We start from the raw sequence: 12,953 nt of genomic DNA on the forward strand, positions 1-12,953 counted from the left end.
GTATTCGAACTGAGTGTTACACTCGGGCTTTGTGGATTCAGCGTTTGTGGAATCAGCATTTGGAGGTGCCTCTTCGCTTCATTTGTTAATGCGCAACCTGCATCAAGGTCGAACGATCATGATGACACACTAATGCTTTTGCCTTGACCGCACGTAAGTGGCCCCTGAGTTTTGTAATCACGATATCTCGTCCTACGTATGCTAGATTAAAAATTTTTGTGTAAAGGTGATAGACGATGCAATATATCTGTCAGCATTTCAGCTCTTTTTATCCTCGCTGGACAACATTTCAGAGCCCCTTGAAGGTAACGTCAGCACAATGTGCACATGGTACTAACAAGATAGAACAACGCATAAGGGGTCTTCACCACGAAGCCCCAGAAGCGGCATGCCACGTTTTCTTTAACAACATATGCGCATGAAATCAAACATGTACTTTATTACTTCCTAGAGCTACAAGCCCATAACAAGTTACCGTATCTTCTTTAACAAATTCTTGAGGGGGTACTTCTTCAAAAGGGTGTTAGCTTGTTGGGAAGTCAGCTGTGATGCTTTTAAGCCCGGAGTCAGGATTCCCAAGGAGCCAGTAGCCCTGTACTCTGCATTCTTTTCCTGTAATGTTAAAAGGTACACATGGTTGCACTAGGTACAATGCAGAAACATGTGAGGAGCTTTTTTTTTCAAAATGAGCCAAATCCAGACACCGAATAAGTGAAGTTCAGCTGTAATCGTAAGTTTGCCTACAGATCCTTACCTGCCGCGGTGGCTCAGTGGTTAGGGCGCTCGGCTACTGATCCGTAGTTCCCGGGCTCGAACCCGACCGCGGCGGCTGCGTTTTTATGGAGGCAAAACGCTAAGGCACCCGTGTGCTATGCGATGTCAGTGCTTGTTATCGATCCCCAGGTGGTTGAAATTATTCTCGTGTCCTCCACTACGGCAACTCTTTCTTCCTTTCTTCTTTCACTCCCTCCTTTATCCCTTCCCTTACTGCGGGTTCAGGTGTCCAACGATATACGAGACAGATACTGCTATACGAGACAGATACTGCGCCATTTCCTTTCCCCAAAAACCAATTATGATTAATATTATTACAAATCCTTCGTCTGAAAAAGTATCAAAATTAAATGGGCCATATAACTAGCATTTTAAACCCTATCATGTAACAGCTTCAAATACATTGCTGGGCATAAAAACTCCGAATTTTTCTCGGTTTGTCAGGGTGGATTTGGCTCATATAAAAAAAGACAACTAATTTATAGCTCCTAACATGCCCCTTAGCAGCAATATACTGTTTTATAGCACTAGGCTAGCGATATTTCTGAAGGCCAGACCAGCTGCAAATTGGTCAAATGCTGGATGAGTGTAAATGCTGATGCAAATGTGTAACAAGCAAAATGAGAAACTCACAAGAATAACAAATGTGAAACATGCAATGCCATGTCTGTTGCTGATTTCCCGTTTTTAAGAGTGTCCTATTATGCTGGCTACACAGTTGCATCAAATAGTGACAGGTGAATGCAACTTAAATCAAATGGCTCTCCACTTACACTTAGCAATCAAAAGAAACTTATAAACATAGGCGTGTACAGAGGGGGGAAAAGGGGGGCAAATTTTGTACCATATTGTTCCCTGCTACTCAGAAGACATGAACGGGCAACTACCATGAACTCTCCCCCTCCCCCCTTTAAGTAGAGGCCTGTGCATGCCTTCGCTTTATAGGGTACAACAAATATGGAATAAATTATGCACTTCATGCAACTATGCAGTACTCTAACAAAACTTGTTACAGTATTTAGGTGTTAAACAATGAATAATAACTGGCAGCTTCCTGATGCTTCATGTGCTCCATTTGCACAGCAATGCCTATATACTGGATTATGATGCCACCGGGATTCTTAAATGCACTTGCCTTGTTGATGTAATAGCTCTCACAGTCATTACCTTGCGTATACATATAGGTGAAAGAAAGCACAAGAAGCAGAAGGTTTAAAATTATAAATTTCCTGAAGCACCTTTTTGCTATAGCCGCAGCTGGTGTCTTGTTCTCATTTGCATATCCTCTGCCTCTGCCCTCATTATGGCATTCCATACTTGGTCCTGCAATTGACTTTAGGCCAGCTAGACACCAGATCATTCTTGCAGGCTAAAATATTGCTTTACCATCCCACTATTTAATGGCACACACAGAGCTTCGGCTTCTGCTGAGGTACCTGAAGTCCACAAGCTTCGGAGATCATTTACTGGCAATTTTCACGATCTAGAGGGGGCACCTCAAGTGATCCAACACGGTGGTGCTATGAAGGATTCCTTCCGGGGTTAGAGTAGGTAGAATCGCGCTTACTTTGAAATCTCACAATAAACTTGCCCTTGCTCGTGGATGGTGGAAGCCTCATGTGAGCCAAACATACTCTTTTCTTGAGGGTGGAAAGAAATAAATGCAAAACATGGAACAAATTGCAGTTGGCATTTAAATACGGCTGGCGTGAAAGCAGAGCAGTAAACGGTCGTCGCACACTTTGAAAGAAATTTAAAATCAAGGACATCAGCGATGAAGACTCTTGAACAGGAAAACGGCAAAACTAGAAGTGCAATTTTTCACATTTAGCATTACAGGTAAGCAAAACCCAGAGATTTTGAAGCTGCTTGCCCAGAACATAAGCAAGAAAAGTTTGCAACACTGTCTCTTGAGGTTTAACTGATAAAGCCGCACCCTTTAGCCTTTCTCGTGCAAAAAAATGTTATCAACCACATGCTACTTCAAATATGAGTTTATATTTATAATCATGTTTACAGGTGGAAAGTGAGAACGATGAGGACGCCCTTTTTAATAATAATAATAATTGGTTTTTGGGGAAAGAAAATGGTGCAGTATCTGTCTCATATATTTGCGGACACCTGAACTGGGACACCAGAACCGCGCCTTAAGGGAAGGGATAAAGGAGGAAGTGAAAGAAGAAAGGAAGAGGTGCCGTAGTGGAGGGCTCCGGAAAATTTTGACCACCTGGGGATCTTTAATGTGCACTGACATCGCACAGCACATGGGCGGGCGCCTTAGCGTTTTGCCTCCATAAAAACAAAGCCGCCGCGGTCGGGTTAGAGCCCGGGAACTCCGATCAGTAGCTGAGCACCCTAACCACTGGGCCACTGCGGCGGGTGACACCCTTTTTGGCTGGCTGTTCTCTAGAGAAATTCACCAGGCCTTGTGTTTTCAGTTCTTTCATAAGTAGTCTGTAATGAATGAAAGGCTGTTGTGATATAATTACTCTAATTAAATTCCATCTGATTCTTACTATCTGTCCGTCTGACTGATTCCACTGACAGTGAGGGCACTGGGCAATAAAAAGTGAAAAAATAATGAGAATGAACAAGATTTTGAATGAAATCATTATATCATCCCCCGATCTCCATATATAACAGAGTACCAAATCATCATACACACATGCCGCAGTAAAGGCCTGTCATTAAAGAAACAGTCATGCGCCAAACTCTTCGCACTTGAAATGCGCCTATTAGTCATGTGTGCTCAGCGATGCTAGTTAACAAAACGTGCTACGTATTTACATAAGCCCTTCTAGAGCAGGCAAATAAACTTTTTAGAAATGTAGGCTTGATGCCCGATAACAACTGTGCTGTCATGGTATTGCAAGTGTTGCACTACAGCGTGGAACCCGCCTGTTACCATGTGTTTTGTGTATTGCTGGCATCAAAAACTCAAGCAATGGCAGCTAGTGGCTCTTCTATATGATTATTTTGAAAAGATTCACGTAACAGTGCTCCTATGATATATTTTACAGTAAAGCTATGACAAAAACGTCTGAATGCACCGGTAAATCAGTTACACAACGGAGCAAGTGACATAATTCCACTTGCGCCGATCTTTCGTAGACTAGTTTGCAATGCTGCCGCAGCGTGGCATTGATGCTATAAAAATCGCAAATAGACTTTGTGCATCTTATAGTGTACAAGCGTTATCTGTCCACCCTTGTCTTACTCCTATCATTTCACCCCTTTATGTCCCTTCCTTCAGTGCAGGGTAGCCAATCAAACATGAGGGCAGTAAACCTTCCTGAGCTTTTTCTCTCTTGGTTTATGAAGCCCCCCAGCTCAGGTTTCCATGAAGAAAGGAAATATACACGGCGACAGTGATGCAGCTGAAGTGCATGTTCATCTTCATCTTTGTCACGATTGTTTGTCTTCTTTACACTGGCTACACATGTACAATAAAACCTCGTTAATTCGAAGTTACTGCAACTGCGAAAAATATTCGAAATAACCAGGTTTTCAAATGAACTGACCACAGCAAAAAATAGAACCAGGTAAAAACTAATTAAGGGAGTGTGCTACTTTTACTGCACGAACTTTGCCTCACCATATATTGCCCTGTAAAAGCCTACCGTCCAGCACGTAGCTCGTGCTGGCCAAAAAGAAAGTTGACTCCAAACATGAGTCAACGCATACCCTCAAACCATGGCACACTACTCAAAGAAACAGCACAGGCCGGCATTGCGCGCAGTCAACCCGTCGCGGGCACGTAGCAAGAATGGTCGCGTTACGAGACACAACCGACGCTGTTAGGGATGGGAGTTCCTCCGCCAGTGCCTCCACTAGACACTGGAGAGGAGCGACGAGTGCACGTACTACTGCCTCCAGTCTGACCGTGCCTTGACGAAGCGCCAAGAGCATGTTGCTTTGAAACTGGCATCCACGCCTGCATTGCAGTGAAGCATTTCTTCTCTGCAGGCGTGTTCTCCAGCGGTCTGCAAGCCGTACCGATTGCTTTTTGTGCTGAGAGCACGGGGACTTGGGCACTTCGCACATCAAGCATCGGCATTAATAATCGACATTGCTCTGCAGCGCCACCTCACAGCTTTCAATGGCCGTCGCTTCATCGGCTTGCGGTGAAATTGAGATTGGACATCCTAGCACAGTACTTCTGGTCTTCGAATTAACAGGGCTGGTGCGCACCGCCACTTCGAACTGTTTGGTCAAATTTACATTAGGAATTTCAGGACTGCAGAAATTCTTTGAATTATCCAGAATTTGGAACTATCAGAGTTCGAATTATCGAGGTTTTACTGTACATAACATAGCAAAATACTAACAAGAAAAGACATTAAGAACAAATGACACAAACAGGAGCATTTTGATCGTCAACACACTCGAATGTGGTGGACATGACCACCAACAACACACCGTGATTCACGTTTCAGGCCCGCTCATACGATGCTTTGCTATGACCAGCTTGCTTGAATATCTTAAAGAACCTTTCCAGCAGTTCAAAGGCTAGTTTTCATACACTGCACTTTCACTATTGAAACTTATAACCGCTGCTGCTTATCAAAATGATAAGGGAAAGCAAAAAATGTTGCAGACACACTTCCCGAACAGTAACCTTGCTCCCTGAAAACCTTTTGTATTGTTTCCTATTGATATTAATAGAGGGGCATAGAAGGAAGGAAGGTGGGGTGCACACCTAAGTAAACATAGCAGTTGTTTGCAAGAAAAAATGCAGGCTTGGTTTATGGTTAATGGCGGTTTACCGTCCCAAAGCGACTCAGGCTATGAAGGAGGCCGTAGTGAAGGGCTCCGGAAATTTCGACCACCTGGGGTTCTTTAGCGTGCACTCACATAGCACAGTACATGGGCCTCTAGCATTTCGTCTCCATCTAAATGCAACCGCTGCGGCCGGGATCCAACGTGCGTCTTTCGGGTCAGCAGCCGAGCGCCGTAACCACTGAGCCACCGCAGTGGAAAAAAAAAAAAAAATGCAGGCTATGCAGGCTTATATAGTTTTTCACAGAACATTACTTGTAAATGCCTTGCATTCATTGCTATGGCCTTTGAGATCATTGTTAGCAGTGCAAAAATACAGTAAACACCCCTTGCAGACAGACAACCAGTGAAAAGCTTTAAAAGAACAATGATGACAGCTTCATCCAATTTTTCTCCTCAGTAAAAATTAGTTATTTGGCCCTTTCTGGATATGTTGATTGTCTGGCAGAGAAAGATGCATTTCTTGCTGAGTAAACAAGATTTAGAAATGGAATATTTATTTCCCACCGCTTTATTCAAACTCAAGATGGTAAGACTGAAAAGGACTGCATGATCCCAGTTTACTAGTGAATGGTGTTGCAACCTAGCCTAAAGGACCCACGCAGAAAATTGTTTTGTTGTTACTGCTGTCAGCTTGCAAAAATGGCCTGTATTGGCAGTACTTGTATTTCACTTTTTGGCGTTTTCTTGCTTACAAAAAATACGTTTTTGGTGCAATCAGTGTCTCTGTCATTATAATGGTCATACATTGATATATACCAACATCAATTTTTTTGTTCAGTGCCCCTTTAATCTAAGTTATACAGATTGAAACTAGCCTTTCTGCATGGACTGGTATACTATGTGGGGTTTAACATCCTGAAGCTGCACGAAGACTACAAGGGACAGTGCAGTGGACAATTCTGCATCTGACCACTTGGGGGGCTCATTAAGAGGTTACAGCATAGAGCTCAGTTATGCAAAGGTCTGCTTTGAAGCTGAAAGATATTGCTTCATAAAAATGCACGTATCACCCCATTCAATGCTAACCGTGCATCTTGTGACACAGTTATGTGCATACTTCTTGATCATAAATGGAAGCATTAAATGTGCAGGAGATGGATAGTTCTCAAGGAATAAAATTCTCCATTACAAAACAGAGTGAAAAAAGAAGAAGAGACAAAAGAAAGACACTACCATCACTATCTTTTTTTCAAATTGTGCCCTCAACTTTCTTGCGTTGTTTTGTAATAGAACCAAACCCTGCCACATTGGATATAACAAGGTAAAGCCGGCCAAATCTTTAGTCGGCGTGCGTGATGGTGCGTTTTCCGTGCTCCTGCAGCTAATGATGGAGCAAACTAGTGAAAATACCAAATCTAAGCACGGGCTCACTAAGCCCGTGCTTAATATTGAGCTTTCGGCAAGTCTGCTTAGTCACAAAGCGCAGGAACGCAGAAAAAGCGGCCATCGAGCAAGCTAGCTAAAGATTTGGCCGGCTGTACATATCCCGCGTCCTTGGGCTCAGAAGCCAAACTTGTTTGCAATCTGAATGATGACGTAAATAAGTTTTATTGCTATATATTCTCTCGTGAAATCCTGAAAACCCACCTGTTACCTGACACTACGTGATGAGGTCAGAGTGCGAAAACGACATCACGAAAGGGAGAACAGGACACACACAGCGCTGTGTGTGTCCTGTTCCCCCTTTCATGATGTCGTTTTCAAACTGTTACCACACTACCTTGAACAACCAACTCGCCTGTACTTTGACTCCCTGACGCAATTTGCAATTACCTTGGCAAATGCCTTGTGCAGAAGACAATAAGTGAATTGGTCTATAGACAATTTTCATCCTTAATATATCCTTTCCCATGTATTAACGCAATGATAGTGTTCTTCCATGTCATTGGTACCTTTGCAGTCAAAAGGCACTGTTTCATATAGTACCAATTATCTTTACACAAGATCCAGCTAAGCTGAAAATAATATAGGCACAAGCTTTTTCAGATAGTGTACATTTTAATGACAAAAACATCTACTCACCAAGAATTTGTCGAAGCAGCCTTGAAATGCTTTGACTTCTTTTGAGCAGTTATTGGAATCATAGTTTTTCTCAGCCAAACACGAAAATAAGGTCATCATCTCTGGTAGACAGGCAACATCTGTTATTGCAGAGAAATTAATATGTGAACGTCAGCATTTGACAAAACACTAACATCCACCAACTCCATTTGAGGAAGTAGCCACACTGCAAACCTAAATGTTTCAGTGATGCGTCAGCCCACTCCCTTGGAACTCCTTTTAGGTACTGTGCTTGGCAAAACTCATAGCTAGTACAGTGACTGCTAAAGATACATATGCATAAGTATGTAAATGTGATTACCATGATATAGAAGATACAAAATAACTGGTAGCAGAAACACTGTGCGTGATCTCTTGCCACAGAAACACTTTACGTTGCTTAGAGGGGCAAAAACTAGCTTGCAAATGAAGTGCAACACACCTTCTACAAAGCAGCTTAATAACCCAGCAACTGTGGCGCAGAAGACGCTGTGCGCAAATTTACTGGTTTCACAGTGCCGTACATAACCAATTTCAAAACCTTTTTACTCCTGTACCCCTTTTCACCCCCTCGAATTTCGCACTGGGATTGCATGTTATGGTTGACTTTGTGCAAAAGCGCTTTTGATTCCTGACCCAGCATGGAAGCAAGCCGTCGTCTGCAAGCCCTGTTCTCGAAAGCGCTAATTTAGCCAGTAAACTTGACTGCTGGCGCCATCTGCCCGGAAAGGACAACCCACAATAACCAACGGTGCATTTGCACATCTTTCAAGGTGGCGACAAGAGGGTTGGGTTCGCAGACGACGGCGGTCTCCCACTGTTAGCGCTCGTACCAGGCAAGAACTGATGTGAACAGCATTACACCATAACAAAGCAAAACACGCGATCTTAGTGACGAGTTCTGGGGCAAACAAACCAGCCAGCGGTACAGGAGATAAAGCAGGAGAAGGAACGTTTGGAGGCTGTCGAGACGCAGGTTACTACAGCTGGACCAGAGGCGCGGAAAGCGCGATATAAGGGGGTGATTATACAGTACACTACATAAGCACTTGCGCCAGAACAATGCAATACTTTCACATACCTTTTTGTTTACCTGACTTTCCGGAGACTTTGTCTTTCAGTTGCAAGGGCAACAACTGCCGAAACGGGATAGGTGGCTCGGCAGGCCGCCGGCCGTTGCCATGTAATAACTCTGTGGTTCGCATCCTGTTGGCCCGGGTTTTCTTATGGGAACAAGTTGTAATGATGAAAACAGGCAACAAGCGACGGGTAAAACTACATTCACTCAGAAAGTTCACACACACACAACCCACATGCCGCACACCGACGGTGCACCGATCAGAGCGGTCAGAGTTTACGTTCAATGTTGCCAGACAAAACAAGCAGCTCCAAAATTAAATCTTATTTCTCGAGAGAAATGCTGAACGAGCGTAAACTAAAGAATATGCTGTTAAGTGAGACAGACCAAATATAATTTATAAAAAAACGTGCACAACTTTAAGAATACAGTTTCTTGAGGTATATTAGTTTTTATAGATTAGTTGTGACCTACTTCCACAGGCGCCCGGATAGCTCAGTCGGTAGAGCGTTAGGCTTTTAACCTAACGGTCCGGGGTTCGAGCCCCCGTTCGGGCGTGGTCAGTTTTGTTTTTACACGAATTAAGTCGTGTAGTGACCGCAAAAATATTCTGCACTGTTCTGCGTCTCGCAACTGTGTCGTTCCACGCCAAACGTCCCAGACGTTGCGCTCGACAATCTCCAATTTGTTCGAAACATGGAAACTTACAGTAATGCGCGTAATGAAAGCGTGAAATGTTTTTGCCGAAAAAAATTATTCGTGATGTGAGGGCAGTTTGAACATTTAGGAAAGGCGAGGAGCCAGGCACTGCTCAATAATCAATAAGTTCAAATTTTTAGAAAACACTTCAAAAAATTTTTGCTGACATTTGCACAGATTCTGTCTTTCGATATAATTCGGAGGATGCAGCTTTACGCAGCATAAATATTAAAAAAAAAACGCATGCAAATGTACTGTTTTGGTCGTTTCTTGTTTTAAATATCAACTTGCTCTCGGAAATTTTGAAATAGATGTTTTGTTCCCCTAGATGTCTAGTACATATATTAAATATTACAGGTGATGAAACTGCGTACACCAAAGTAAAAAAAAAAAAAACTAATGTTGCAAAAAAGTGCATTTTCAGCCAAAAACACTCGTTAATTTCACCCTGAGGTGGCCCAAGTAAAAATACAAACTCTAACGGGTTACGTAGAACGCTTTATTTTCTATCATTCCTGAAATTTTTATCGAGGTAATTTTGTTTAAAGCGAGAAAATAATTTTTGAAGTAGAGCTCTTGGGCCGCAAGTTGCGTCGTCTCTTAACGCCTCTAAAGCTAAAGAAGATATCGCGCGACATTCGGAGGACGGTGTGCAATAAACGAGATCGTTTTCGCTTTCGAAGTTCGAACAGACCCGCTTTGGTGCGGGGCGGCCAAGAGGAGAAAAACCAGGGTATTGAGCGTGCTGTCTCGCATGGACCACGAGGAGGGATGGCCAGCTGGCATGGCAGGCATATCACAAGTGCTTTATTTATATCCGAAAAGATCGCGGAGAGGGCGCCTCTCGGAGCGCATGCACGTGATGGTGCGAAGTGCACACCGCTGCGGCGAGTAACGCGAGACGCTCTGGCGGTGAACGCAGCCCGCTCGTGCATAGGTGCGTCGCTCGCATGAAGGTGCTTCGCCAGCATAGTGGCTCGTCTACAGTTGTCGCTGGAGTATTAATGCAGAAACTGCACTGATTGAATCAAATACAACAAACACATCACATCGGAAACAACCGGGCATGAGCCTCTGACGGCCACAAGGGTCAGGTACCACGTGGTGCTGCTGCGTCGCGGATTGTTTCAACACCGGATCGTTCTGGTCATTTCCAGATCGGCGTCTCACAAGCTTTTATGCTGCTGATTCCGTCTATCATGGTGCCGACAAGAATGACTGACTGCGACAGAACCACACCGAACAACTAGCTCACTTGGGCGTGTGCCGCCCTAGCAACGCTAAGAAAATCTTTTCCCACGAATAGCTGTTCGACTACTCAAAGCTCCCATGCTTGCCTGCAGTGCAAACCTCACTAAAGAGCAAGAACTATTGATTTCGCGTGGCTACAGTGTCGGCAGTATCGTGCTCTGCGGCGAAGAGGCGTTAAAAGACTGCGCAACAAGCGGCCTGAGATATTATTATAATATTATAATTGGTTTTGGGGGGGAAAGGAAATGGCGCAGTATCTGTCTCATATATCGTTGGACACCTGAACCGCGCTGTAAGGGAAGGGATAAAGGAGGGAGTAAGAGAAGAAAGGAAGAAGAGGTGCCGTAGTGGAGGGCTCCGGAATAATTTCGACCACCTGGGGATCTTTAACGTGCACTGACATCGCACAGCACACGGGCGCTTTAGCGTTTTTCCTCCATAAAAACGCAGCCGCCGCGGTCGGGTTCGAACCCGGGAGCTCCGGATCAGTAGTCGAGCGCCCTAACCACTGAGCCACCGCGGCGGGGCCGGCCTGAGAGCTCAACTTCAAAAATTCTCTTCTCGCTTTAAACAAAAATTACCTCAAAATTTTTTTTCCACAAATGAAAGGCAATAAACCTTTGTACACAATCCGCTTTTGTTTGTATTTTTACTTAGACCACCATAGGGTGAAATTAACCAGTGTTTTTGGCTCAAAACGTACTTTTTGCAAATTTAGTATTTTTCTCTCACTTCTGTGTATGCAGTTTCATCAAATGTAACATTTATTATATGTACTAGAAATCTAGAGGAACAAAACGGCTATTTCCGATTTCCCGAGAGCAGATTGATATTTCAAACAGAAAAGGACAAAAATGACACATTTGCATGCGTTTTTTTTCGATTTAAAAAATATTTATGCAGTGTAAACTTCCATGCTCCGAATTATATCGAAAGACAGAATCTGTGAAAATGTCAATGAAAAAATTTTGAACTGTTTCATAAAAATTTGAACTTGTTATTAATTATTGAGCAGCGCATGGTTTCTCGCCAGTTCTAAATATTCAAACTGCCCTCACTTCACGAATAAATTTTTTTTCGGCAAAAATGTTTCAGGCTTTCATTACGCACATTACGATACGTTTCCTTGAATTTTTTTGAACAAATTAGAGATGGTCGAGCGCAACGCCTGGCACGTTTGGCGTGGAATGACGCAACTTGCTTAAAGTGATGCGGAACCTACATTCGCGCTGCCTGGGCTCGCAAAACCTGTGGAAGCCTCGCACTCGTTGCTTCAAATTTCGCTGCACGTGTGAGGCGGAGTAAAGCAAGATCGTTTTGAGAATTCGCGAGGGTACGTCTTGGGAGTCTGTAACTTTTAATGAGAACGCATTATATGTCCCATTAGAAAAAAACCCGCCCGCCACCGTCTATGGCGCGAAATTCGGATGATGCAGACGGCGGTGCACGGTGTCGCAACACATGTAAGCGAACGTGAATAGTCATGAATGATGAAGCATAACGCACTTCGAACTATGAAAGTCTTGACTCGTAGTCGTTAGTCTTGACCACGCAGGAAGACTATTTAGGAGTGGAAACTCCGGTGTCTGCGGCGACCAGAAGAGGTCACAAGCCCGTGGAGCCACTATCATGCTGGCGGCGCCTGGCGGCCTGGAAAGCAATTACCGCCGTTTCGACTGCCAAGGCAACCGGTTGAGCGTGTTGCTCCCGTTCGGCCGCGCGCGCCTGACTTCTATTGAGGGCACTCACGCGCGCTTCTTTACTGCTGGTAGCCCGAAGAGCAACTGCTGCTACGCTTCAGCCATTTGAGCACAGTAAAAAATAAAACGTGTTCTTTTCCATGAGCGCTATAAGATGATCTGTAGCTTCTGGTTGTACGCAGGGCTTTTGTTTCACACCCGCGCGATGACTTCGATGACTTCGATTGGATGGGTATAAGCGCTGCTGGCATTCGTCGAAGGCAAACATGCCTTCACGTTCGTCGAGTATGTGACCACGCTAAGTTTCATGTGCTGGAGGAGAACGCGGGAGTTGTACGGCGCAGCGTTTTATGACTACACGTCAGCCGAGAAGGCAACAAGCGGCTACAACTTCTCACGTTGCTCACCTTCTCCCTGCAACACTTGTAACCGCTTTTGCAATTTCGAACAAAACACCTGCGTCCCATCTTAGTCTAGGGAATTCCGAAGGAGGCCGCACTGCACGTAGCAGCGTTGTTAGTTTTACGGCCCTCCAACAGACAACGACAAGAACTGTTGCTGTTTGACTTAATGGCGCACAAATACAACGTCATGGCGTGCCCGTTGAAGCAAACCCCCGTGTCGTCTGC

General features: G+C 44.2%; 1 protein-coding gene and 1 non-coding gene across 2 annotated transcripts; one reads left to right on the forward strand and one right to left on the reverse strand.

Annotated features, from left to right (window-relative positions):
* Nucleotides 1-419: 419 nt before the first annotated feature.
* On the reverse strand, nt 420-8,979 carry LOC144114558 (uncharacterized). Its single transcript, XM_077648378.1, has 3 exons — nt 8,678-8,979; nt 7,579-7,697; nt 420-612 (listed from the first exon to the last, which is right to left on the reverse strand). Exons 1-3 carry the CDS (start codon nt 8,799-8,801, stop codon nt 472-474), a joined length of 384 nt encoding a protein of 127 aa, XP_077504504.1. The 5' UTR covers nt 8,802-8,979; the 3' UTR covers nt 420-471.
* A 179-nt stretch (nt 8,980-9,158) lies between these two features.
* On the forward strand, nt 9,159-9,231 carry TRNAK-UUU (transfer RNA lysine (anticodon UUU)). Its single transcript has one exon. It is a non-coding gene; the product is annotated as a tRNA-Lys (tRNA).
* Nucleotides 9,232-12,953: the final 3,722 nt, after the last annotated feature.

Source organism: Amblyomma americanum, chromosome 1 (genome assembly GCF_052857255.1).
Source record: "Amblyomma americanum isolate KBUSLIRL-KWMA chromosome 1, ASM5285725v1, whole genome shotgun sequence".
NCBI lineage: Eukaryota > Metazoa > Arthropoda > Arachnida > Ixodida > Ixodidae > Amblyomma > Amblyomma americanum.

Excerpts from the sequence above, each read along its gene's own strand:
- LOC144114558 (XM_077648378.1), bottom strand. The coding sequence starts at position 8,801 with ATGCGAACCACAGAGTTATTACATGGCAACGGCCGGCGGCCTGCCGAG. Across the intron at positions 7,698-8,677 it reads AAAGTCAGGTAAACAAAAAG|ATGTTGCCTGTCTACCAGAG; the intron begins GTATGTGAAAGT and ends CTGCAATAACAG. Across the intron at positions 613-7,578 it reads GCTGCTTCGACAAATTCTTG|GAAAAGAATGCAGAGTACAG; the intron begins GTGAGTAGATGT and ends TTAACATTACAG.